The sequence below is a fragment of the Balaenoptera ricei genome, chromosome 3 (assembly GCF_028023285.1).
Source record: "Balaenoptera ricei isolate mBalRic1 chromosome 3, mBalRic1.hap2, whole genome shotgun sequence".
Classification (NCBI taxonomy): Eukaryota; Metazoa; Chordata; class Mammalia; order Artiodactyla; family Balaenopteridae; genus Balaenoptera; species Balaenoptera ricei.
The window spans coordinates 52,674,332-52,702,155 of NC_082641.1; the positions used below are offsets into that span (position 1 = coordinate 52,674,332).

Below are 27,824 nucleotides of genomic sequence, written 5' to 3' on the forward strand. Positions count from 1 at the left end.
AGCTTTATAGACTGTTGATCCACTACCTTTAGTGTGTGTTTGCCTATACCAATGAGATTTTTCCTTTCATAATTTTCATATTTCTAGTTGTGGCCTTTTCTTTTCGACTTAGAGCAGTCCCTTTAACATTTCTTGTAAAGCCAGTTTAGTAGTGCTGAACTCTTTTATCTTTGCTTGTCTGTAAAACTCTTTATCTCTCCTTCAATTCTGAATGATAATCTTGCCAAGTATTCTTGGTTGTAGGTTTTTTTCTTTCAGCACTTTGAATATATCATGCCACTCCCTTCTGGCCTGCAAAGTTTGTGCTGAAAAGGCAGCTCATAACCTTATGGGAGTTCCGTTGTATGTAACTAGTAGCTTCTCTTGTTGCTTTTAAGATTCTCCCTTTACCTTTATTTTCTGCCATTTTATTTATAATGTGTCTTGCTGTGAATTTCTTTGGGTTCATGTTGTTTGGACTCTTTGTGATTCCTGGACCTGTTTCTTTTCTGTTTCCTTCCTCAGGTTAGGGGAATTTTCTGCTAACTTATTTCTTCAAATAAGTTACCTGCCCCCTTCCCTCTCTCTTTTCCTTCTTGTACCCCTTTAATGCAAATGTTAGTACACTTGATTGTCCCTTAAACTATTCTCATTTTTTTAAATTATTTTTTTCTCTTTTTCTGTTCAGCTTGGGTGATTTGCACTACTGTCTTTCAGATTGCTGATCCATTTTTCTTTATCATCTAATCTATTGTTGATTCTAATGTATTTTTTATTCTAGTTATTGTATTTTACTATTCAACTCTGTTTCATTCTTTTATATTTTCTAAGTCTTTGTTGAAATTCTCACTGTGTTCATCCATTCTTCTCCCAATACCTTGAATTCTTTATCAGGTAGATTGCTTATCTCCACTTTGTTTAGTTCTTTTTTTGAGGTTTTGTCTTGTTCCTTTGTTTGGAACATATTCCTTTGTCTCCTCATTTTGCCTAATTCTCTCTGCTTATTTCCATGTATTAGGTAGGTCACTTGTATCTCCCAATCTTGGAGAAGTAGCTTTACGTAGGAGATGTGCTATGGGGCCCAACACCATGCTCCCTTCTGATCACCAGGCTATATGATCTAAGAGTGCCCTCTATGTGGGCTGTGGGCACCCTTCTGTTGTGGTGGGCTGACTACTGTGGGCATGCTGGTAGGCAGTGCTAGCCTCCAGCATTAATAGGCTGGAGGGAGGATTCCAAAATGGCAGTTCCTAGTGCCAGTCTCATCACAGTAGAACAAGCTCCCCAAAATGGCTGCTGCCAGTGTCTCTGTCCCCAGACAGACAGTTGCCTCCTGCCTCTCTGGGAGGCTCTCTAAGACCATCAGGTGGGTCTAACCCAGGCTCCTTTCAAACTACTGCCTCTGCACTGGGACCCTGAGGGTGTTAGATTTTGCATGCGCCCAGTAAGAGTGGAGTTCCTCTTTCCTACAGCCCTCCAGCTCTCCCAAATGTAAGCCCTGGTAGTTTTCAAAGCCAAACTTTCTGGGGACTCGCCTTCCTGGTTCAGAACCTCTAGGCTGAGGAACACAAGGTGGGGCTTGGACTCCTCCTCACTCCTTGAGGAGGACCTCTGCAGTTGCAGTATCTTTCTTGTTTGTGGGTCATCAACCTGAGGTTGTGTATCCTGCCTATACCACATCTCTGCCCCTCCTCAGTGTGGCTCCTTCTTTATATCTTCAGTTGTGGAAAATCTTTTCTGCTAGTCTTCAGGTCATCCTCCTAGATATTTGCTCTGTAAGCAGTTCTAATTTTGGTGTGCCTATGGGAGGAGGCGAGTTCAGGGTCTTCCTACTCAGCCATCTTAGGGAAGCTCCTCATACATTATTTTTAATTATAAAAGGAGTAATAGAAAGATATGGTAGTCACCACCCTAAGATATAAATTTCAGAATCACCATCAGTGGGACAGTTTGAAATTATGGGCCTCCTAATATAATGCAATAAATGGTATACAAATTATTTATGTAGGCTTCATGCCAAAATGTAACCTAAATTTAATCATGAGGAAGCCATCACACATATCCAGAATATGGCACATTCTATAAAATCACTGGCCTTAACTCTTTGGAAAAATCTATGTCATGAAAAATAAACAACCAAAAAAGACAGGAATATTTTCTAGATTAAAAGAGACTAAAGTGATATATCAAAATGCAACGTGTGGTCCTTGATTGGATTCTAGATCGAAAAACATAGCTATAGATGGTATTTGAGGGACAAGTGGAGAAATTTCAATACTAATGCTAATTTTCTTACATGTGAATGGTAGGGTAGTTATGCAGGGTATGTCTTAGGAGATATAACTAAAGTATTTGGGATCAGCAAGAAAATTTTATATGTGTGTACACACACACACACACACACAAACACACCCTTGTAGAGAGACAGAGAGCAAGAAAGAGAGAGGAAGTAAACACGGCAAAGTGTTAGCTACTATTAACTCTAGGGTAAACATATATGGATGTTCATTGTATTACTCTTCCAGTAAGTTTAAATAGGTTTTAAATATGTTGAAATTTGTTTCCCTAAATATATATCATATAAAATTATTATATATAATAAATATGTATTATTTGTGAATATATATATGCAACATGCTGCCTGCCATGTGACTGTTTCACCAGTAGAAGTCTTCAAGTAGAGGCAAGTCTCCCTTCTAAAATTCACTGAATCAATTCAACTCAAAATTTTGTTGAACACCTGCAATATGCTAAATCCAGCTAAAAATCAAGTATACAGAAATGAAGAGGCTATATCTTTGCCCTCAAACATTCACTGTCTAATAGGGAAACAGACATGTAAATAAATAAATAGTATGATAAGTGCAACAGTGGAGATATCAAAGGAAGAGGCAACACAGAGAAAGATATGGTTAACTGTATGCAGAGCTGTCTAATAGAACTTTCTGTGATAGACAAGTTCTTTACCTGTGCTATCCAATACAGCAGTCCCTAGTCACATGTGACTAAAGAGCACTGGAAATATGCTACTGCAATTGAGGAACTGAATTTTTTATTTTATTAATTGTAATTAATTTACATTTGAACAGCCAAATGTGGATAGAAGCTACCATATTGAACAGCACCACTCCATAGGGCATGGCAGGGAAGGGGAGGTTGAAGAGAGAAGAAATTAAGAAAGTCTTCCCAAAAGATGCAACATCTAACAGGGTCTTGAAGGATGACAGGAATTTGCCCAATTAGATAAGGTAGGAAATACTCTATGCAGAGAAAGAAGCACATAAAAGTATGAAGAGATGTCCCAACATGGCATTTTTAGGAAATCAGTAAATTTCACGTCACATGGGCATAGAGAGCAGAGGAGAGGAATGGGGTAAGAAGAATAGTGAGGATAATAAAGTTAAAAGAAAAGAGAGAGCTTATATTATAAAAGATCTGATGTATCATCCAGAGGAGCTTAAATCTGATCACGGTATTTGGAACTAGTGAACAGAAAGCAAGAGTTAGACAATTAATTTCATATTTTAGAACGATCATTTTGACAGAAGACTGAAGTGGAGACTGCTAGTAGAAACGGGAAGCCAATTGAAGTTACTATTGCACTAGTTTAGCAAAAGTTAAGAATCTGGATGGAAGTGAAAGAGGGAACAAATGAGCTATTTGGAAGGTATATGGAAAAGGGAAACAAAGAGGAAGACTCCCTGATATTTAGCTTCAGATACTGATAATAAAACAAGGAATAAAGCAGGGAGAATCAGACCCAGAAAGAAGAGTGGGCAGAAGGAAAGAGTATGACTATGTTTCAATACTGAAAGCTTTAGCTTTAGATCACAAACTGCAAGCTGGGATGAAAGCAGATTTGTGCAGCTCACAGAAGAAAGAGGAGAGGCGTCTGAATCTGCATCCAGGAAAGGGAAGAGAAATCAGGCTATATTTGAAGCTTCTGTGAGATGCAGCCAAACACACCAGTGCCTGAACTGAATAACAATGTGGTCTGCTCTCTCTGACCCTGCTGTCTAGTTATCAGGGCATAACTAATGAAACTCCAGCAGAACAAAACAGTCAGAGTCATCATGTTTTCAGACACCCTTGCTTTCTTTACCTTGTTAGAGCGAGAGCATGAATATAACTTGTGCTCTATTTTTATAGGAAATTAAGGCAAAAAAAAATTACAGGTACCTAACATTTCCCATACTGTATATCACATATAAATAAATTATAGCAAAAGCCTACTCCTACAACTAGGAATTACACTGTTTTTGAAAGAAACAAATATTGAAAGCCTAGAACTATGACATATATATATATATATATATATACACACACATATCATTACTCTTCACAACTACCCTGTGAAGCGGTTAGTATTATCTCTATTTTACAAGTGAGGAAATTGAGGCTCAGAAAGGTTTAGTGGCTACCCAAGGTCACACAGCTAGTTAGTGGCTGAACTGAGATTCAACTCTAAGTTCAACAAACCAAAGTCAAGTCCCACTGAACCCAATGACTATATGCTGCTTATGGAGGTGGAAGAAAACAAAGTGCAAAACAATGAGGTCTCTGTTCCCATCTTTCTAGAGCTCCCGCTGTCACCAGCATTCCTTGGTACAATGCCCTGATGCTTCCTAATTCTGCCTTTTAAACTACGCTCTCCAACCTAAAATGCCTTCCCCTCTCCTCTGTTTATCCCAGTTCTACCCGTCCACCAAATCCACCTTCAACTCAAATTCCCCATCACGTGACAGGCCTTCCAGACAAACTCTCTCCATCATGCACTCTCTTTCCCGATATCTTTAATTCCATTTATTGACTCAGTCATTGAACCACCTATCCATCCCAGAAACAGGAGATGATTCTGTGTAAGGTAATGTACTCAGCAATGAGGCTGTAAAAAAGAAATACCTATAAGAATACAGATGGCCCCTAACTTACAATGGTTTAACTTACAATTTTTTGACTTTACGATGGTGCAAAAGCAATACTCATACAGTAGAAACCGTACTCCAAATTTTGAATGTTGATCTTTTCCAGAGCTAGTGATAAGTGGCATGATACTCCCTCGTGATGCCGGGCAGTGGCAGCGAGCTGCAGCTCCCAGTCAACCATGCGATCACGAGGGTAAACAATGACACACTTACAACCATTCTGTAACCATGCAACCATTCTGCTTTTCACTTTCAGTACAGTATTCAGTAAATTACACAAGACATTCAACACTCTATTATAAAATAGGCTTTGTGTTAGATGATTCTGCCCAACTGTGAGGCTAATGTAAGTGTTCTGAGCATATTTAAGATAGGCTAGGCTAAGCTGTGTCAGTAGGTTAGGTGTATTGAATGCATTTTTGACTTATGACATTTTCAAGTTTATCGGGATGTAACATCGTAAGTCGAGGAAGATCTGTACTGTTTAGGGACGGAAGACATGGAAAACTAGCGAGTTTAATATGAAATATCATTTCATATTATAAAGTACTTGGAAATATTTTAGACCTATAAATCATTTGTTGCTTTATGTATACAAGTGTTAATTTGAGTGTCTGGTCACTTCAACATCACTGGAAATTTCTTATATTTCTTCTATAGTCTTCCATGCATCCAACAAAAATTGGCTGAACTCTTGTGAGGCACAGTGCTAGGTATTACAGGGAATACGAATAGATACAAGATGCAATCTCTGCCCTTCAGCTGAAGAAATAAAACAAGTATACATATAATTATAAGGCAGAACATATATGATAAACTTATATAAGTGTTATATATCATAGTAAGTGCTAGGAACATAGAATAAAAGCAAAACTAAATAACAGGTTTTCAAGGAAGGACTCATGTTGTCCTGGTATCTGAGCTGAGCCTAAAGCATCATTAGGATCCTAAAAGCCCAAAATAGAAGATTAAGTCTAGAAAAGAAAGATTCATGCCTAAGAAATATACCAATTGATTGTTTTCTAATCATATAAAAAAGTCACTTCTATAAAAAGTAAACTTTGGTTCATCCTAGCAAGTTTAACATGTGAACAATATTTTGATTAGTAATAAACTGTGAAAATGAATATCAAAAGAAAGATTTAGATCTGCTATTCTGAGCTTCCAACTTGTGGCAGTCAGCTGGCTAAGAAAAATGGCAAGGGGTAGTTGGCAAACTACAGGCTATTGAGATATTTATAACCACTAGAGTCTAAAAAAAATTCCTAAAGCTTTACTTAATATTTGCAATACATATACAAATAAAGTTTTCTAATTATTTAATATTAAATTGCATACTCTATTACTGAACTCCTCAGGGAAGAAGATACTATTTAAATGCAAAAAAGAAGCATAATTATTCATTTCAATTTAACAATAATTAAATGAAAAGCAAGTACAGGTACTGCCAAGAATCTCTTCTAATACTGTACTAATGGACATGCGACTATTAACAAACACTAATCTCATTAAAAATAAATGATTTATCTAGGCTCAGATTCATCATATTCATAGTTAAAAGTATATGGCTTATGGAGCTCTATAAATAATCAATTTTCTGATAACATTTATACCTGGTCATAACATTCTGTGCAGTATTAAATGTATTTATTTCAAGATTTCATACGCTAAATGAAAACATGTCTAGTCATCTGATTACAGAGAATAAAATTCAAACATAAAAGCAGAGCTTGGGAAATTAATTCTCCACAAATTATTTGGATTTTCTATTTTTCTGAGCTGTATTATTAGAACAGATTAACAAAGTGATTTGTGCATGTGTGTGTGTGTGAAGAGAGAAAATGTAGGTTTTCAGTATGGCCAACTAAATTCCTTATGGATCCAATGCTTCCAAAAATAACAACTCTAAATTCTGGACAAAATACAAAAAACAACAACAACAACAACTAAAGGCAGCCTGGGTGCCTATGAATAGGAAAATGCCTAAACAAACGGTGATGTGTTCAAACAACCAATACTGAACAGTTTAAAAAAAAGAACCATGCAACAACAGGATTGAATGTCAAAACCATTATGTCGAGTAAAAAAGGTCTCACACACAAGGGTATACACAGTATGATTCCTTTTATGCGAAATTCTAACAGAGACAAATCTAATCTATGGTGGAAAAACAAAACAAAACAAAACAGTGGTTTTCTTTGGAGAGTGTTTTAGGCAACTGACTCTGAAGGGGCAGGCAGAACTTCCCGGGTTGGTGGTCATCTTCACTATCTTGACAGGGGTGGTGAGTTATATAGGTGTATGCATTTGTCAAAACTTAGTGAACATACAGTTAAGATCTGTGTGTTTTATTGCATGTAAATTTTGCCTCAAAAGAAAAGAATGTAAAATATTGAACTGTATCAATGACATGCATACTAAAATATTTAGGGGGAAAGCGTACTGATGGCTGCAATTTACCTTGAAATGCAACAAAAATAAGATAGGCACAGATAGATGAATAAATATTGATATAGCAAATATACTAAAATATTAATGGCAAAATCTTGGTGTGGATATATGCATATTCACTGGAAACCTCTTTGATTTTTCTAAATTTTCACTAAAAATATGTTATAGATTAAAAAAAAAAAAAGAAGGAAAATAACATTAGATTAATTCAGAACAAGTCCTATGAGGCTAACATCATTTCCTTTCTATTTTACCGGGATTACCACCAGACTGGTAACTCAGAGAAAAACAATTGACAATGTATTTGGACCCCGATAAATTTGGATCTCTCTTCATAATCTGATTAAGGCAAAACCCCCAGATTGCATAAATAATAATGATAATAGTTACTGCTGTGTACAATACTCTTTACTAGACACTTTCCTAGCACTTTATATGTATTAACTATTTGATCTCTACAACAATGCGATGAGATAAATACTATTATCCACATTTTACCAATGGGGAAACTAAGATGTTAGGATAATTTGCTCAAGGTCACATACATGTAAGTGGAAGAGCCAGAAATTAGAATCCAAAGAGTGTGGGTCAGAACCCCTGCTCTTAACCACTTCCCCATGACTGCTCCCCTAGTTGACTCTGTAACTGATACAATGTCATATACGGTGCTCTTGTCAAGTTTGTGGTTGACATGAAGCTAGGAGCAAAAGCAAATATACTACTTTACAATTTATCCCAAACGATTAAGGGACATATAAATAAAAGACTAACAAGATAAAATCCCATAGGGATAAAATATAAGATCCTGCATTTGAGTCCAAACAACCAACTTTACCTCCTGTGACAACACTGGTGCACAGCAGGTGTTGGGCAAGAACCTGTCAAATGAATGTACGATTGAGCGGCAGGGTAGAGAGAGTGTGTGAGAAAGGACAGGCTTTAATAAAACCAAAGCAAAATATAAATTTAATAGGTAATGCTACAAAACACTAATATATAACCATGTTACCTAGAAGTAGGTTAAATGAGCACTCTGCAAGACTGTTCTAGTCAGACCAACGCCAGACATGCTGTGCTAACTTCTGGGAACTACAGAGTAATAGATGCAGGTAACCTGGAAAAAGTTCAGAGCAAAAGTGTAAGATTTAAAACTGACCTATGTGAGGTACAATGGAAGAAGCTGTGAACATTTAATGTGGAGGAAAGACTTAAATGAACACAGTAGCAAACTTCAAAATGTAAGGTACTGTCATGAAAAAGAAGAATCACACTTATTCTGTAATTGTCCATAAGAATAAAAATAAAGTCAATTGAGAGAAGCTACAGGAGCTACATGGAAACAAAATCAGAGTCAAGGAAGACTTTTCTAACAGATATAACCACAAAAGAAAAGGTGGGAAAGAAGGGACTATCTCATAAGGGTATGAATACCCTAAATATGATAAAAAATAACTCAATGAACGATTGGACCAAATTAACCTGAAGATCTCTTTCAAATCTAAGAACTTACTATATAATAAAAGGTAATTTTTATAAATCTCTGTCATAAAAAGCTTCAGATTGATTAAAATAGTCATATCAGTGACCAAAATAGACTTGGCATGACAAAATTTAAACGTAAAGGAAAAAATAAAAAATAAAACTTATTTGCCAAGTCTGTAAATGCAGAGAGCTTTCAGCTTAAAAACACTGTAATAAAATGCAAAAGAAAAGATAAACAAATTTGTCTACAGAAATATTTAAAACTTTTACATATGAAAAACATTAAAAGGCAAACAATAAGCTATGCAATTAGGACAAAGGGATTTTATCTTTAATATAGAGCTATGGTGTCCAGTACAGCAGCCACAAGCCACATATGGTTATTTAAATTTAATTAATTTAAATTGACCTTACATTAAAATTTTAGTTTCTCCATTGCACTAGCCACATTTCAAGTTCTTAACAGCCACTGTGGTTAGTGGCTACTGTACTGGACAATGCAGATACAGGACATTTCCATCACTGCAGAAAGTTCTATCGGAATTTTAATATTTAAAAAATTTAGTGCAGGGAATTCATTACATAGCTGATGGAAGAGCTGAGATGCCAAACAGGGGGTTGTGCATCAGTGCAGAGATTAGCAACATCAGGAAGCCATTACCGTCCCTAAGACAGAACAGAGGGCAGAGCCCAAAACCCAATGTCACCTGGAAAAAGCTGGGACCATGGCGGGTGTCTTAGGTGGGAGCTGGAGACAAGGAGGAGAAGCAGCCCCTGCTGGATAAACACCCTGATGTAAAAAGAGGGGAAGAAATACCTAACTTCTGCCTTCCTTCTGCCCTCCAATCTCCTGCCAGTACCTCCCACGGCTGAACACAGACAAAACCCAGGTGTCAAAGGAGCCTGGGAAATACAGCCTGCAGGGGTCAGACCCTCTGTTACAAAGGGCAGAAAAGGAAAGGAAAGAAATGTCTGAGGTCAAACAGGCTGAGGTCTGGCACAGGTACAAATAATTTAGAGAGAAAAAAAAAAACACAAATGGCCAACATTTGAAAAATGTCCAACCTCACCGGTAATTAAATGTAAATTACAAATCACTATTAAAATAAGAATAATATTAAATTAACAATAATAAATAATAATTCAAGTACTTAGTGCTGATAAGCGTGTGGTAAAAACAGATACAGTCACATATCCTAGAGGAAGAAAAGAATTTTCAAAATATTTTCAAGGAAGCCGGAACAATTTTGAAATTAGCATCAACAAATTTTTAAATGTTTATACTGTTAGACCAACTGAGTGCATTTCCAAGGATAGATACAAAGTCTAGAAAAATCTTAAGTCCAGAAAATAATTTTAGAAACAAAGATGTTCATTGCAGCTTTATAATATTGAAATAAAAAGGACACCTTCAATGTCCACCAGTAGGACAAAGCAAAGTAAGGCAAAGTCAGGTACATCTATCAATTTATTAAAAAATAATACTGCTTGTTTACCAGCCACAATGAAAGGTGCTAGATATATAAAAAAGATTAAGAGGTAATAATAGACTAATTTGTATCCATTTAAATAATGTTTATGAAGGATTTCAATAAAATAAGGATGTGTTTGTGATATGCCTAGTGAATAAAGATTAATCTGAAATTGATTACTCTTACATCAAACAACATATGCCAAAAGGTTATTAGTAACAGTGGTTGCCTCTAAGTGGTAAATTTATGAGTTTATTTTTTCCTTCTTTTATACGTTTCCAAACTTTCAAAATTTTCTAAATAAAAAAACAAATTTTACAGAGCTATAAAAAACTCCTTCAGAGCTATTAATGCAAATGTTTAACAACTGTAAACCTGCCACAACAGTGCCAGTTTACCTGTTACAATAATAAACTGCATTATTTGGATCCAATTCTATCGCCTGTGTGTAACAATCCACTGCAGCAGCATAATTTTCTTCTTTCATGTGGTTATTGCCTAAAATAACCAATAGGTACAGTAAGTACAATATACAGAAAAAAAGTCTGTAAGATAAATTTTAATCATAGAAACTACAGTAATATGAAGATCAGCAACATGATTTTTCATTCATACTGGAAATAAATTTTATATTGTACTATAGAGTTGATACCCCTTAGCTTTCAGTGTGTTTGAATGATTTTTAACAGTGGAGAGTCTTTAAAAAATTAATCTTTAAATATCTTATAAAACCAGACTTCAATAAGTGAGTAAGTGTAACAATTATGATTACCTCTTGGCAAAACCTAATCTCTTCTCACCTTCCTTGTCTTCATCTCTCTCTTTCCTTTTAGAGCTGCCCCACCCCATTCCAGGTGGACCACCCTCTACAATCACTATCTCAGTCTGGACCTGGTCTTCCATTCCTTCCCTGTCAAAACATGCACCTGCTGATGAGCAAGCCCTCAGAACATGCGGTGAGGGTAAGCTAGTGAAACTACTCATGTCAATGTCATTGGCAGATATTTTTATGTGCTATCCCTTCCAGAGATAGATTCTCTTTTAAAGAAGATTATTGGAGATTAATTTCTAGAAAGACAGAATTTCAGATACCACAGCTAGCCCACAGCATACTGATCTTCAGGAAGGGCTTCTGCAGATACATCTGGCAATAATTTAGCTACGTTAACGACTGGTCAGCAAAATAAGGGATTTCTCGTGGCTATCTTCTGTAATCCATTAAACGGAAAAAAAATGTCACGATCACTATTAAGAACCAATGCTCAAAATTGAAATTTTTAAAACACTGGGATTACGAGGAAGTGTTTACATCTCAAAAGCCTCTATTATTCCTTCCAGCTTTCTCTGAACCAGAAGCTCTCCTATTAGCCTTGTTTTCTTAACAGATCATTAGCTACTTAATGGGAGGAGAGTGTAAATTTGCAGATAACAGTAAGATTAAAGGAAAGACAGGTAGATAAGAGTACCTAAAATCATACAAACGTAACTTCAAATAAGAAGCAGAAATGAATATAAAGAGTGATTGCTAAATGAATATAAAAAGTGATTTCTACATAATTTCTCTTTGGTATGATAAAATGTTCTAAAATTCTGGTGATGGCTACACAACTCTGTGTACATACTAGAAACCAATGAATTCATACATGTTACAGTAAATCGCATGGTATGTCAATTATAGCTCAATAAAGCTGTTTTTTCAAAGGTAAAAAAATTAATTTAGATTTCCACGCCCAAAAAGAAATGAAGCTAAAAGGTTACATAGCTTTTATGATTGAGCAAGAAATTAACTACATTAGCCTCAGTACTTAAATAGATTTGCTTCTTCCACGTAAAAGATTTAAATTCTCCGGGTTATGTGGATTTTCTTGTTGCCATTGGGTCTTTTTGTCTTGGGATGGCATTTCTTGGGTAGCAGTAAACCCTAGTGTATGTCTTTTCCCGTAAACCACACTAAGTGTACAGATACTAAATATATATATAGCGATATTAATGATAAAAAGCTTCAAGTCAGAAAATATTCAATATACAAAAACTCAGGACACAGATATTTGTGAAGATAAATATAACTAGGCACTGCACAGCACTCTATATTTATACATAGAACTCTCCTGTCTCCTTTAATCCTCAAGACAACCCTTTGAGATATGCCTTTACTTCTGTGACATGGCAGGGAATTAGAGCAATGAACCCTTCTTGGTTTTGTCTGATCTTATTGCAGCTCTTCAGAAGCAAAGCACACAAAAATATTTGAAAGCAACCTTCCAGGAAGGCACTAGCTGGCCAGAAGCCCTGATTAACTCAGGTAAGTATAACATGCAGCCTGGAATAACCTTATGCTTGACAGTCTACCATGGCCATTTGTTTTCACACGAGTAGCAAAATCTGTATGACAGTTGCTTTAACTTTATGTGTAACATGTCTTAGATGTGACATGTCTTAGTAACAAAGAATAAGAGCTTTTGGTTAAAGCCGAAAGCAGTAGGTAATTCAGTCTACCCATGCTGCCAGAGTAAATGAGCCTCACCCTGCATCCCCTTCCAACCCTCAACTTACTAACATTCATTATATCAAAACAAACTCTACAGGGAATGCAGTCTCCCAGTGTTCTGTCATGCAGAGGGAGTAAATATGAGGGACAAAAATAAAATTTCAATTTGCCATTTAGTACTAGAGCTAAAACAAGAGAGCTGCAAAAGCAAAATGTTAGTGGAGCATATATTACATCACTGAGGATTTCACACACTACAAAAGTCTAAGTAGAAGGAAAAAGAAACATCAGATTAAATTGTTTCAATTAGAATAATATATGAAAAATGCATTTGTATCTGGATAGTTCAAATGCAAATTCTTTGGGGAATACTATAATTCAAATGACAATGAGGATCTGGTTGTTACTTTATTTTACATGTAATTTACGAAAGTCCTAATTCTAAAATTTTAAGTCACTGTAGTGATAAGATTTCTTAGAGGAAATAAAAAACTGAAACCAGTCTATTTGTAGGAAACACAGCACCTTCTAATATAATCCAAAGAAGATAATCACACAATAGTGAAAATAAATATAGACAAAGATATTAAGACAGTGTTACTTAGGATTACAAAATTGTCTGTCTAGGTAAGTAAATCATGGTCTAACAGTACCATGGAACACTATGCAGCCATTAAAAGCAGTGATAGAGTGTAATTTATAGACCTAATAGAAAGGACCATGCCCGAGGAATAGGAAAAGCATACTCTTTTCCATATCTACCTTTTTAGACACCAACCAATTTTTTTAAGAAAAAACTCAACTGCCTTCTTCAGAGTATAAACTAAAGAAAAGGCCAGAAAATGGTTCTGAACCATTTGTGTACAGCTTCAGAACATTGCACATTCCCTAATAACTCTCTGCCTATAGGACAGGGTCTTTGTTGGCTCTCATTCACTGGTCAAGATCAGGACTCTGCCCTACAGTTCCTTAGTACAAATCTTGTAGGCCTTACCTGGCTTGCCTCTATAGCTTAACAAAACTGACATGATATAAAAACTGAACACAGATCCTCAATGGTGACGTATTTATTAAAATCAAGTATGCTCCAATAGTCACTATTAGAAAACTTAATAACATAGTAATCAAATGTGCTAGTTAATAAATCCTTAAGTGCCATATACATATATTAAATTTCAAAGAACTCAAAAATGCTAAATACACAAAAGTTAAAAATAATACTGAAAATCATTTTCATGTCTTTGATTAAGCATAAAGAATTTGGGATCCTAGAGTACACACAGCAAATACAGTTGCAAATAATCAACCCTTAAGTGACTTGTTTTGCAAGTTTTACTCACAACAGATCTGCTTCTCTTGAAGCAAGCCATACCTATATTGTTCACAAGCCATTCTATATTTCCAGGCTCATCTCTGTTTCACAAATGCCACGAGGACTTATGACAACCCCATCTTGGCAGTATAAACCAGAATCTTATTGGGTGACAGAGTCACTTTCCCTAGAGTTTCAGAAAGCTTTACTAAGTAAGTAATTTTTCTATGAAATATTCACCTTCATCTTTTAATTGGTCAGCTTTTCCCACATCTTCAGGCACTGAGTTTGAGAGAGGCAGAATGTCATTCTGAAATTAAATAAAATACAATGTACTTCCATTTAGCTACTTAAAGAGTCATCCCAGAGAACTATAAATTAAAGTAATAATTATTTAGTATATCATCTGTAAATCTATGTCATGAAATCTAACATCTAAATAACACTGTCAGCAAGAAATAGGGAAAAAGTCCCCCCACATACTTTTATTAGAAAAACAAATATATGGAATTTTTTCTAGAAAAAAATGGGCAACTGTGAATCAATTTTTTTTACTTGCTTTCACTGTATCTAGAAATCCTACTTCATAAACAAAAATAGAATCAGTATACAAAGAATAGTAATAGAATTATGCTCAAAGGATTGTTTAGTGAAAATTTTGAAACATAACGTTAATATCCGAAGAGAAAGTCAAATTCACAGGTACCAAAAAAAGCATTTATAATATGATCTTATTGTTTAAATATATGCACATACATTCACATGCACACAGGCTGAAAATCAAAGACTGGAAAGGTATACACAAAAGGTTAACAGTAGGAATATTTGGAAGTAGGATTTTCAGTCTCTTCTTTATATCCTTCCATATTGTCTAAACTTTTTAAAACAATGGTCATAGATTTATTTCCTCATTAAGATAATAAGCAGTATAAGATTCCTGTTTTTAGCACCTACTATCATCCTCAAACCTCTTTTTCAATACGGTTCAAACCAAAGTGCTTATGAAAACTAAATGAAAATTTAGAAATGTCTTGAGTGGCACTGGGAACACAGTGTATTTTTCCATTTTTGGAAGATTCTTTTTAAATTGTGTTGCTTTTAAACTTGACTCCGAAGTTCATAAATGTTTATAATTTTCAAAAAAGTATAATTTGTAGTCAATATACCTATGTACCATATTTAAAATATACTCACCATTACCTTTGTCTTGACTAAAACGTCAATGAACTTGATAGCTCTAACATTTGAAATACATTGTGCTAATTACACACAAGTATTCACAAGTACAAAATCACTATAAAGTATATGAGTTGTTCTTATTTTTAAAAAATCTTTATCAGTCAGTTTTTCTAAACATAAAGTATTAGTATAAAAAAGTATGGAATCAAAATGGGAGACTTAATAAGTAGAGATCAATACTAAAAACTGACTGTGTAGCCACTCAGGATGTAAGTGTAGTTCAAAGACTCATTACTGCCCTACAGTACTTGCTTTTAGGGTTCCTTCTACTTCAAATCTTCTAACAAGCCTAGGCAGTTTATATGTGAAAAAAGTGACTTTTGAGGGGGTCAGAAAAATGGCATATGGAAAAATGGATTATAATCCATTCTGTCTTCCAAATCCTTTTGAATTATTTTAATGAAATTGCCATAGTTTAACAATTTTGAAAATTAATTCTCATGTTCATTCAATACATTTGAGCAGCCCATGATGTGAGGACAAGTGTTATCCACATTATATAAAAGGAATGAATCCTTTTAGTATATAAACTTAATTGGGGGAAAAGCAGTATCCTAAAAATAAACTGTTTAACTTAACAACCAAGTACAATTGGAGAGGCAGTAGTTTCTTTAATTATAACAGTCTTGATGCTGCTTCAAACAAGTTTTAGACTTTCCCTGCGATACTCTGCTAACAGACGCATACGTAATGAAGCCACAGCTGTTAAATAGGAGTGTTAAAGGATTGATACCACAAATAACACCATGTAGATATACTATGGAGCCTGTTTTAAGAAACTATATTTTTAAAATAGTAAGCAACAAATTTTTACAATTAAGTACAATCAGAGAGAAATAGAAGGAAAAAAAAAAAGAGCTCTATTCAGTCAATCTGAGCTTCCTGGGAGGAAAAAAAAAAGTATTGATCTCTTCAGTACTAGTCAGTGATAACAGGAGCTAAAGAGTGAGCAAATCCAAGTGCCGTCTCACATACAAGCCTCTCGGGCATCACGGAGTAAAGAAGGTCGACTTCTGCCATAGCCATGTCCAGCCTCTAAAATAGGGCTCCCTAAGGATGCCACAAGCTCAGACAATGAAAGAACCACAAAAACCAAAGAGAAGAAAAGGACCACAGAGACATTCCACTATCTCCTTGCATCTTGTCAGATAACTAGAATTCATCTGTTTGATGAATTAATGTATAACTGTATTATCCTTTTTCCAAGTATAAAAAGAGGGAGCAGTTTACTGCCAAATTACCATTTTCATTGCAACTCTAAGAACCTCTTCCCAACAAATTCTAGAAACAGTCTGTGCAGTATTCTCAGCAATGTCCCTGCCAAGTTGAAGTATACCCTGCATGTTTCAGCTCCTCTCCTGAGTTCCTCATTCTGTACTGAAGCTTGAATACAGAGTTAGAATAATAAAAGAGGTTCATGTGTCACCAAAATGTAATGAAAAACCACGTGGGCGATCCCCCTGGGGCCCTAAACTCACTAGCCTTAAGATTTTTCAATCTTATAGTCCATATTTCCTGAAAAGGCCAGAAACCAGAGACCATGCAAACAGTCCTAGGGAGCAGGGATCTGAACACTTGGATTTCAGTCTTGGTTTTGCACACTGACCCTGAACCTTTCCCTGTTTAAAGAGCCCCATCAATGGCCAAATTTGATAAAATCTGCTTCAAAATGATGATGCAATTCCTGATGATTCCTTTTCTGTATGGTTTCTTCCTAAACATTAAGACTTTTACTTTTAACTTGTATTTCATGTTTTCGGGGAATATCAATTCAGATGTCAGAAATCTAAAAACACCCGGATACCGTAAAGGACTTAAAAAGTCAACTACGATATATCATTAAATATAAAAGAAGGTGAGAGGATGAGAAGAGTTACTAATATGAAAATCTAAAGCACATTAAAAGTTATATTTTAGGGCCCAAATCATCCATGTGGACCAACTATCTTATACCCAGGAAGAAGTTAGTTACTTGAAGCCTGGCCCCTCAAATATTAACAATCCAACATAATACTGCAGTCATACTTAGATAATGAGATACTAATGAGAAAACAAAAACAGCTTACCTTACAGAAGGAATTTGTGAACATTTCTGTCAAAGGCTGTGAAACTGCTAGATGTGTATCTTCTGCGCTGATTTTAAAAACTGTCTCCAAGCACTGAATTGCAACTTGAAATAAATTTTAATAGTGAAAAAAAATTAGCAACCTAAAAAAAGAAACAACCTTTTTTCCTGGTAGAAATCTGCACTCTGCAATCTGTGGTAATTCAGCATTTTGATCACAGAACATATGGAAAACTAAATGGTTCATCTGCATAAAGATTTCTGTTTATAGACCAGCTATTGAGGGAAGACAACTTAGTTTCTTATTCCTCACTTAAAGAAAAATGTTACCTAGAATATAACTTCTCAGTATATGTATTACATCATATTCTTCTTAAAGCAGGTCATTAACAACATATTCCCCATTACCAGTATCTTGAATAAAACTTTAAAAATTATCTTTTTTAATGTGAGAAACAGAAATCTCAACCTGATTAAAAATAGTAAGAGAAACAGTCTTTGGCACATAGGAAACACTAAATATTCATCCTGGTGTACTTACTTATGTTAAAATAGTTTGGCTTTTAAAAATTCATTCAGGCATGCAAATTTACCAAGCACCTACTATGTTCAAGGTGCTGTTATAAGGTGGTAGAGATACAACAGTTAACCTAACACAAAAATCACGATCCACGTGATGAAGCTCACCCTTAATAGAAGGAGGCAGACAAACACAGTAAGTAAAGTACACGGCATGTTAAATGTTGACAGGTGCCTCATCTACACTGATGTATGGCAAGATAACCAGTATGGCTAGGGTACAGACTGGGTGGAAAGACATGGTGGGCGATTATGCTAGAACGAAGTCTGTCGCTGGATGATGAGGCACCTTAAATAATAGTTTTAAAGGACATGGATTTGATGCGATGGGCAAATGGAGAGACATTAAAGATTTTAGTGAAGGAGAACAACATAACTGGATTTGTGTTTAGAACTAGAAGTCTAGTAAGAATGCTGAGAATGAATTAGAGAGGGAAGCTGAGGGAGAAAATGGGAGCAGAAAACCAGGAACCCATTTATGGGTTCCTACATCAATGACCTAAACAAACAAGGAGCCTAGACTAGGGCAAAAACAGTGAAGAAAGCATATCCTGCCCTTTTTACAAGTCCTCACTGAGGGGAATGGAGGCAGATTCTTATCCTGAGAGTCCTCTCCTTTGAAAAAGAATTCTCTTCTGGCTCAACAAGATGGGGATGTAGCCAAAATGTCCAGTGTACTTCTAGACAGTGTGGAATAGATTCACTTACATTTGTGTAGGACTTTTTTTTTTTTTAATTCAGTTTGTTTAAACCAAAAACAAAAATTAAAAACAGGTCACCCATTCTCCCATTCCCCACTCCCTGTCTCTGGCAACCACCAATCTGTTCTCTGTATCTATGAGCTTGGGTTTTTATTACTATTATTATTTATTTTTTAGATTCTACATATAAGAGAGATAATATATCTGTCTTACTCTGACTTACTACAGATCCAATTACATTTGTGTATGACTTTTAAAAGACACATTATGATCCTGAGAAAATTACCTCTATCATAAAAGAAACACTATTACTGTCACTATCCACAGATCAATTCTCCTTAGAAAAGGGACTGAATAACAAACTGAGTTACCAACTACCAAAAGTCAAAGTGTCTTTTAGAAAGAAAATAATGCACTGTTCACCCAACCCTCATTCTCTCCCTTTCTATCCTTACTAAGTAGTTGTTCTTGTACTTCAGTTGTACTTGCACTAAACACACTGGGCCACAAGAAAGTAGGCTCTCATTGCCATGAAGACAATTAAAAATCAATTATTATTAATAATAATACATGTATGTATATGTATATATTTATTTTTGATTGGCATCTTTCTTCCCTGATCATATTGGTCATTTACTTTACTGTGCCATGTAGCTAGCTGGTACATGTTTCTAGTATCGTACTTATCACACATACTACATTACATGCACTTAAAACATCGGTCTCCCATATTAGACTGTCTCCTTGACGATAAGGCCTATATTTTATTTATCTTTTGACTTTAACACAGCCTGGCAAATAATAGATGCTCAATAAATTTAATCTACGACTTTGTTTACAGTGGAAGTAACAGTTTAATTTCAGAGGAAATAGAAACAATAAAATCTGCAGAAGAGAGCACTTATTCCCCCCAAAACATTAATTCACAGCCTTGTGAAAGGTGGATAGAACCCAACCGAGGCCTTAACCGGAACCAGAGTATGGAACGTCACAGCTAAACACTGACAGGGGAAAAGGCCACATAAATATATGAGGGATTTTTACACTCTAACTTGTTGAGGCAATCCAGTCCAGCTCCTTTACCTCTGCTGCCACTGACCTTAGAACACAGATCTGGCACATTCTAGACACAATCAAGTATTACTAAAGGAGGTGGCTGTTTGGGGTTTTTTTTAAACACAATTGTTCGTCTGTTTTAAAATCACTTTACTGAAGTATGACTGACATGTAAGAAGCGGCACATATTTAATGGACACAACTCAACAAGCTTGGGGATAAGTATACACCCGTGAAACCATCACCACCGTCAAGGCCACAGACATGTACATACCCATCACTTCCCAACATTTCCTCTTGTCCCCTTTATTGGGGTATGTGTGTGTGTGTGTGTGTGTGTGTGTGTGTGTGTGTATGTGTTAAGGACACTTAACATAAGATCTACCCTCTTACTAGATTTTAAGTATACAATCCAGTTAGCTATAGGCACTGTGCTGAACAGTAGGTCTCTAGAACTTATTTATTTTGCATAACTGAAACTTTGTACCCTTTGACCATTACCTCCCCATCTCCTCTTACCCCAGCCCCTGGCAACCAGCATTCTGCTCTGTGCTTCTATGCGTTTGACTATTTTAGATTCCACATTAAGTAAACACAATTGTTTTGATATGTAAACTTGCTGCCAAAATGTTTAGTGTTCAACACTAACACATATTTAGAGAGATAAATGGTTTAGTGAAAAAACCTACCACAGCCTTGGAACTCAGGACATTTATTATCATTATTAATCCAGAAAAAAAATCTAATAACCTGGGTGCAATAATTTATCTTACTTTTACCTCAAGATTTTCATTTATGAAACAGGGATTATTATATATGATCCTCCTTTCAGAAGGTTATACTCAGGAATAAATCATAAAAATCTAAAGAAATTCTATATACAATTTTGCTCCACTTTAACACCAAACAATAATAGTCTGTTTGGTACTGATAAGGAGAAGGACAAGGGAAGAATTCTCAATAATACCATATCCCATCTATATAGCACTTTATACTAAAGCTTCCATATGCTATATTACCTGCCATCACTAATTCTGATTGTCTTGACAAATCTATTAGATGGAGGGGGCAGAGAGCTCCACCTAACAGACTTAGAAATTAAGAAACAGACCAGGGGCTTCCCTGGTGGCGCAGTGGTTGAGAATCTGCCTGCCGATGCAGGGCACACGGGTTCGGGCCCTGGTCTGGGAAGATCCCACATGCCGCGGAGCAACTGGGCCCGTGAGCCACAATTACTGAGCCTGTGCGTCTGGAGCCTGTGCTCCACAACAAGAAAGGCCGCGATAGTGAGAGGCCCGCGCACCGCGATGAAGAGTGGCCCCCACTTGCCGCAACTAGAGAAAGCCCTCGCACAGAAACGAAGACCCAACACAGCCATAAATTAATTAATTAATTAAAAAAAAAGAATACATATCTACTAAGTGCCAGAATTAAAAAAAAAAAAAAAAAAAAAGAAACAGACCATGTGAGTGAGATGCCCAGGATCACTTGATTCATCAATTCAATTGAACAAACATTTATTGAGCACCTATCATGTGTCAGGCACTTTTCTAGGAGCTTTGTATATAACAGTGAATAAAACAGAAGAGATTACTGACTCCTTGGGGCTGCCATTGCAGTGGGGGATGGAGACGTAGACTGTAAACAATAAACTATACAAAGTAGAACAGGGTGAAGAGGATGGGAGCGTGGGGAGCAGAGCAGGGAAGCAGGCTGCAGATTTAATGGCATGCTCAGGGAAGGCCTCATTCAGAAAAGAGGACTTGAAGGAGATGGGGATATTACCATTATCTGGGGGAAGAACATTCTAGGCAGATAAAACAACTGGAGCAAAAGCCTTTAGGAAAGAGCATTTGGTACATCCAGAGTGAGGAAGCTAATTTGACTTAAGTCAAACGAGAAAGCGGAGGTGTCTGTGAACAACACATCACAGAAGTCCCAGTTATATAGATCCTTTAAACAATGACTGAGTAACATGAAGAGTCACTGCAAGATTTTGAGTGGAAAAATGATGGAATCTGACACAGTCTGTTTTAAAGGATCACTGGTGGCTGCGTTTAGAAAAGTCAATGAAGCAGCAATTATAGAAGCAGAGAGACCAGTTAGAGGCCATCACTGTAAAATAAATACTTAGTTCTATCCAGGCGTAATATCAGTGGAGGTGGGAAAAAGTCAAGATATCCTTTGAAGTCACAGCCAACAAGATTTACTGAACAGTTATATGCAGAGTCTAAGAGAAAGACAAGAGTCCAGAATGATAACAAAACTTTTGGCCAGAGCAACTGAAAAGATGGAGTTGTCATCAACTGAGTTAGGGAAGTTGTGGAATAGAACAGATTTTGGGTGGGAGGATCAGGAGTTCAGTTTTGGAAATGTTCAACTTGAGATGCCCGTTAGACATATAAGTAGAGATAGGTGGTAGGCAGTTAGATATAGAAGTCTGGAGTTCAGAAGAAAGGTCTGACCTGAGGGCATACATTTGAGAGATATCAGCATATAAAAAAGAATATTTAAGGCCAAGAAGCTGAACTGTATCATCAAAAAAGTGAGTGCAGATAATGAAAAGAAGAAGATCAAGCACTGGACCCTGGATATTCCAGGTGAGGGAAAACAAGAGGAACAAGCAAAGGAAACAGAGAAAGAGCAAACAATGAGATTAGAAGAAAACCAAAAGAGTATGAGGTATCCTGGAAGCCAAGTGAATAAAGTATATGGGGGGAGAGGGATGAGGGAACCATCATCAACTTTATCAGAGGCAGCTAGTAAGTCAGATGAAGACTGAAAACTGACGATTGAACTACCTAACACAGAAATTGCTGATAACCTTGATGAGAACAGTATGAGTGGAGAGATGGAGGCAAAGGCCTATCTGGAGTGCTTAAGAAAGAGTAGGAGATGGGACTTCCCTTGGTGGTCCAGTGGTTAAGAATCTGCCTTCCAATGCAGGGGATGCGGGTTGGATCCCTGGTCGGGGAACTAAGATCCCACATGCCGCAGGGCAACTAAGCCTACGCACCGCAACTACTGAGCCCATGTGCCGCAACTACAGAGCCCATGAGCTCTGGAGCCCACATGCCACAACTAGAGAAAAGCCCGTGTGCCACAACGAAGAGCCCACACACTGCAACAAAAGATCCCGCATGCTGCAACTAAGACACGACGCAGCCAAAAATAAATAAATAAATAAATATTAGGAAGGAAGGAAGGAAGAAGGACAGGAGAGGAATTGCAGAAAGCAAGTATAGACAATTCTTTCAAAGAGCTTTCCAGCAAAAGAGAGACAAAAAAAAGCAGGCAATATTTCAGTGGGGGGAGGGGTAGGTAGTAGTATGGCAAGAATAATTAATTGTTGTTTTTGAATTTTTAAGAAGGGAGAAAGTTTATATTCTAATGGAAATGATCTAGAAGAGATTGAAAATTTGCTCATGTAAGACAAGGAGGGTAAAATAACTACAGTGAGATCCTGGAGTAGGTGAGACAGGATGGAATCCAGTCTGCGAGTAGAGGGGTTTCATTTAGAAAGGACAATGGATAGTTCATCTATGGTATCTTAGTCAGCCTGGGCTTCTATGACAGAATACCATAGACTCGGTGGCTGATAGTTCTGGAGACTGGGAAGTGCAAGATCAAGGTGCCAGCAGACTCAACATCTGGTGAGGACCTGCTTTCTGGTTCACAGACGGCACCTTCTTGCTGTGTCCTCACATGGTAGAAGGAGTGAGGGAGCTCTCTGGGGTCTCCTTCATAAGGGCACTAATCCCAGTCATGAGGACCCCACCTCCTAATACCATCACACTGGGCATTAAGTTTCAACATATGAATTTTGGGAGGACACAAATATTTAATCCATAGTATATGGTAATAGTTAGACAGGCAGACAGGCAGAGTATGTGAGTATAGATGCTGGTAGGTGGGTAGATGGGGCAGAGAGAGTCTGTGGAAGTTGTTTTCTTATTACTTCAATTTTCTTGATGGAGTAAGAACCAAGGTCATCAACAAAAAGTGAGTACGGGGGAGGAGGTTTGGGGTTTTGAGAAGGCATGAGAAAGTGTTAAAGTGGTCATCTAGAGAGCAAAAATATGAATGAACTTGGAACAGAGGGCAGCATTAAAGGTCCACTTGAGGCTCACAGTCATGAACTCAAAGTGGGACTAGTCAGTAAAGCTGGGTGTTTCATTCCATCTATACACAGTCACATGGATATGTGCATGGAGTAGGTAGAGAGCTGGATTCAAACAAGGTTGGGTTTTACAAGAAAGGGAGCCATATACACCAGCATGATTATAATGATCAACAATGGAATTTAAGCTGGGTAAGAAGAGGGGTGTGAAAAGGTAAGGGATCAACAGCTTGGAGGTATTGGTAGGTCAAAGAATTGTTGGGGTAGGGATTCTATAGGGAGTGAGTTGGAAAGACAGGCAGCAGAAGTGAAATGTTTGGGCTTCCCTGGTGGCGCAGTGGTTGAGAGTCCGCCTGCCAATGCAGGGGACACGGGTTCGAGCCCTGGTCTGGGAAGATCCCACATGCCACGGAGCAACTGGGCCCGTGAGACACAATTACTGAGCCTGCGCGTCTGGAGCCTGTGCTCCGCAACAAGAGAGGCCGCGATGGTGAGAGGCCCGCGCACCGCGATGAGGAGTGGTCCCCACTTGCCACAACTAGAGAAAGCCCTCGCACAGAAACGAAGACTCAACACAGTCATAAATAAATAAATAAATAAATAAATAAATAAATAAAAGAACGTGAATTTCTTAAAAAAAAAAAAAAAAAGAAGTGAAATGTTTAAGATAGAGATTATGGAGGATAACAATAACAAGGTCTAGGGAAGAGTTTGTCAACCTCAGCAACTACTGACATTTTGGACTAGACAATTCTTTATTGTTCGGGACTGTCCTGAGCATTTGTAGTATCTTTAGCAGCATCCACGGCCTCTACCAACTAGATGTCAATAATACCAGCCCCCCCTGTCGTGACAACCAAAATATCTCCAGATACTACAAAATCGCCCCAAACTGAGAACCACCGGTCTAGGGTATGACCAAGCAAGTGAAAGTGGTTGAGATCACTGGAGTAGAGAAGGTCAAGGAACCAAGTGGGAGAGAACTGGAAGAATCATGTATGAGTGTATTACAATTGCCAAGAATTAAGACAGGAGTACTGCCAGAGAGACAGTGAGCAGGAGCCACGATAGTCAAAACATGAAGCAGATGTCAGCAGATGACAATAATTAGGAGTGAGTGACATAATCTGATGACAAGGCTCAAAGCTGACAATACCTCAGCTTCACTGTAGTGGTAAAGCTGGTATGAGAACTTAGGCTCCTCTCCTAGGGCTTTTTTATTTTATTTATTTATTTATTACTTTTGGCTGCGTTGGATCTTCATTGCTGCACACAGGCTTTCTCTAGTTGCAACGAGCGGGGGCTAGTCTTCCTTGCAGTGCACAGGCTTCTCATTGCGGTAGCTTCTCTTGTTGCAGAGCACGGGCACTAGGGCATGCGGGCTTCAGTAGTTGTGGCACATGGGCTCACTAGTTGTGGCTCGCAGGCTCTAGAGCGCAGGCTCAGTAGTTGTGGCGCACAGGCTTAGCTGCTCCTCGGCATGTGGGATCTTCCTGGACCAGGGCTCGAACCTGTGTCCCCTGCACTGGCAGGCGGATTCTTAACCACTGCGCCACCAGGGAAGTCCTCCTAGGGCTTTTTTAAATGTCTAGAAGGTGGGCAGACATTTCCACATGATTTCATGTTCAATTAAATTAGACTCACAGAGTCAAAAATAGGGGTTGGTCAAAAACAATTGGCACCACTTCTGACTGCCATATAACACACAGCTGAAGGCACATAGTTCTGGCCAAATACCATCCTAAAAATAGGACACAACATCTTGGTTTTTAAAAAACTCTCAATTTTCTTTCTGGCCCTTAAAAGTATTATACTGCCTTTGATGAGAAAAAAACATCTTTTATTAAATGATTCCATTTATCTGTTTGCTACAGAGCACCATAAACAACATTTTCCTTAGATAACCAGTCGCCTTTATCTTCACATAGTCTAACCATAAAGGAGGACAAAAAGACCCTAATGGACTGATTGCAATCTCCAACTGTGTGTCAGCAGCTCCTTTCACTGCCACCTGGAAAGATAATCTCACCAGATTGCAAGCAGATTTAGAGCAAATGCCCAATTTTCATTCCAACTTCCTAAAAGCATATTCACAAGGGAAGTACTTGTTGAAATTAATAGATGTGTCCCCTTTAGAGGAGAAACAGCTCAAGATGGGCAATTCAAATTGTACTTTTATTAAATTCTCTCAAATGTACTGTCTCATTGCAATAATTAAATCTTTAGGCCACAAGGAAGCTGGGCTCATTGAACCTCCACAAGCCCAGCTGCAGAATTCTATCTTGTTACGGCTATACTGAATTTAAATTTTCTAATGCATAAACATGAAGCAGAAAAGATGGTGTCAAGGAAACATGTGATGCTATCATCCAAGTCCTGCTCAACTTTACAGATTACTGAATCTAATATTTAAAGCTAACATAGACAAGGGTGAAATCCTCTTATTTCAAGTCCCCCAAGAGGAAGTTATCAGAGCTTAATAGTGATATAATTATTAGACTTGCATAGTGCTTTTATGATGACTAAGGTGTTTTCATATATTGACTCTAAACTGGATGCTTTCCTATTAGGAAGAGACAACAAGATCTTCAAAGTAAGAACCAGGATTTAAATCTCAGCTTTGTCACATATTAGCTGTGTTATATTACTTTATCTGCTTTCATTTACTTATCTGTTGAATGCGGATAATATCTAACTTAACAGTTACTGTGGAGAAAAATTTCCCTACAATATGAGTAGCATAGTTCTGACACATAATAGTTGTTCAATAAATAAACAATAGTTGGGCTTCCCTGGTGGCGCAGTGGTTAAGAATCCACCTGCCAATGCAGGGGAAACGGGTTCGAACCCTGGTCCGGGAAGATCCCACATGCCACGGAGCAACTAAGCCCGTGCGCCACAACTGCTGAGCCTGTGCTCTGGAGCCCGCAAGCCACAACTACTGAGCCCGCGAGCCACAACTACTGAAGCCTGTGTGCCCTAGTACCCGTGCTCTGCAACAAGAGAAGCCACCGCAATGAGAAGCCCGCGCACCGCAACGAAGAGTAGCCCCCACTCGCCAAAAGCCCAAGTGCAGCAACCAAGACCCAATGCAGCCAAAAATAAATAAAATAAAATAATTTTTAAAATAAATAAAAAACAATAGTCCTCTTGTTGTTAATTGAAAAAAACAAAACAAGCCTCAGAGAATGAAAACACCATAACCTTATTGTAAGGTCTCTCTCCTTGAAAAATCAACAAAATGTTCTGATTTTGATACAACAGATCATAAAGTCACGCTTATAACTATTTTAGTCTTTACTTATAACACAAATGAACATAGAGAACAGGTGCCTACCTTCCAAACTTTCTTGCTCATCTGAAGTATAAGCATCCATCTGACTTTGTTCCCGTAAGAAACGAATAACTGCATAAACTAGGTGCTTGATGGATGACATTTTTAGAGTTTAAACACTTTTCCTTGATAAGAAAAAGGAAAACACTGAAATAAGTAATTTTAAAGAATCAGTGAAGATTATAAATCACAAGGGTCATAAATTACATTAAAAGTAAAAAGCCTGTACTATCTTCACTCCTTTCTTTTTAAAGAGTCAAGAGAGCACAAAGTATAGATATGCTAATGTATGACATTTTCATTTACACCCAGTAATATTAGGTTATGTTAAAACTTGCAAAAGTAAAATCTTTCTCAAAACATGTACAACATAGCTTAGATTCTCACTGAATAGTTCACTGTATCTTAACAGTGTATATGGTACAGATCCAGAAAAGGACAGGGGTATAGATACAGATATAGAAATCCCCAAAAGGCTTTAGTACTAAATTGAGGGAGATTTCATACTGCTGACTCAGAAGCTGATCCACGCTGAGTATTTTCCCCTGTTTCATGAGATTTTTTTCAAATGTATGCACAATTTACACTCCACCTACTTTTGTAGGTGGAGACAGTTATGTG

The 27,824-nt window shown here is 37.2% G+C and overlaps 1 protein-coding gene across 3 annotated transcripts in view; it reads right to left on the reverse strand.

Annotated features, from left to right (window-relative positions):
• SGTB (small glutamine rich tetratricopeptide repeat co-chaperone beta) overlaps positions 1 to 27,824 on the reverse strand; it is a 48,301-nt gene that overhangs the window by 19,644 nt on the left and 833 nt on the right. For all 3 annotated transcript variants that reach the window (XM_059916487.1, XM_059916486.1, XM_059916484.1), the window contains exons 2-5: positions 27,207 to 27,328; positions 17,415 to 17,518; positions 14,350 to 14,419; positions 10,708 to 10,807 (exon numbers count right to left, since the gene is read on the reverse strand). In XM_059916487.1, coding sequence (XP_059772470.1) covers positions 10,708 to 10,807; positions 14,350 to 14,419; positions 17,415 to 17,518; positions 27,207 to 27,306 — 374 coding nt within the window. In that variant the 5' untranslated portion in view covers positions 27,307 to 27,328. The remainder of the gene's footprint in view (positions 1 to 10,707; positions 10,808 to 14,349; positions 14,420 to 17,414; positions 17,519 to 27,206; positions 27,329 to 27,824) is intronic.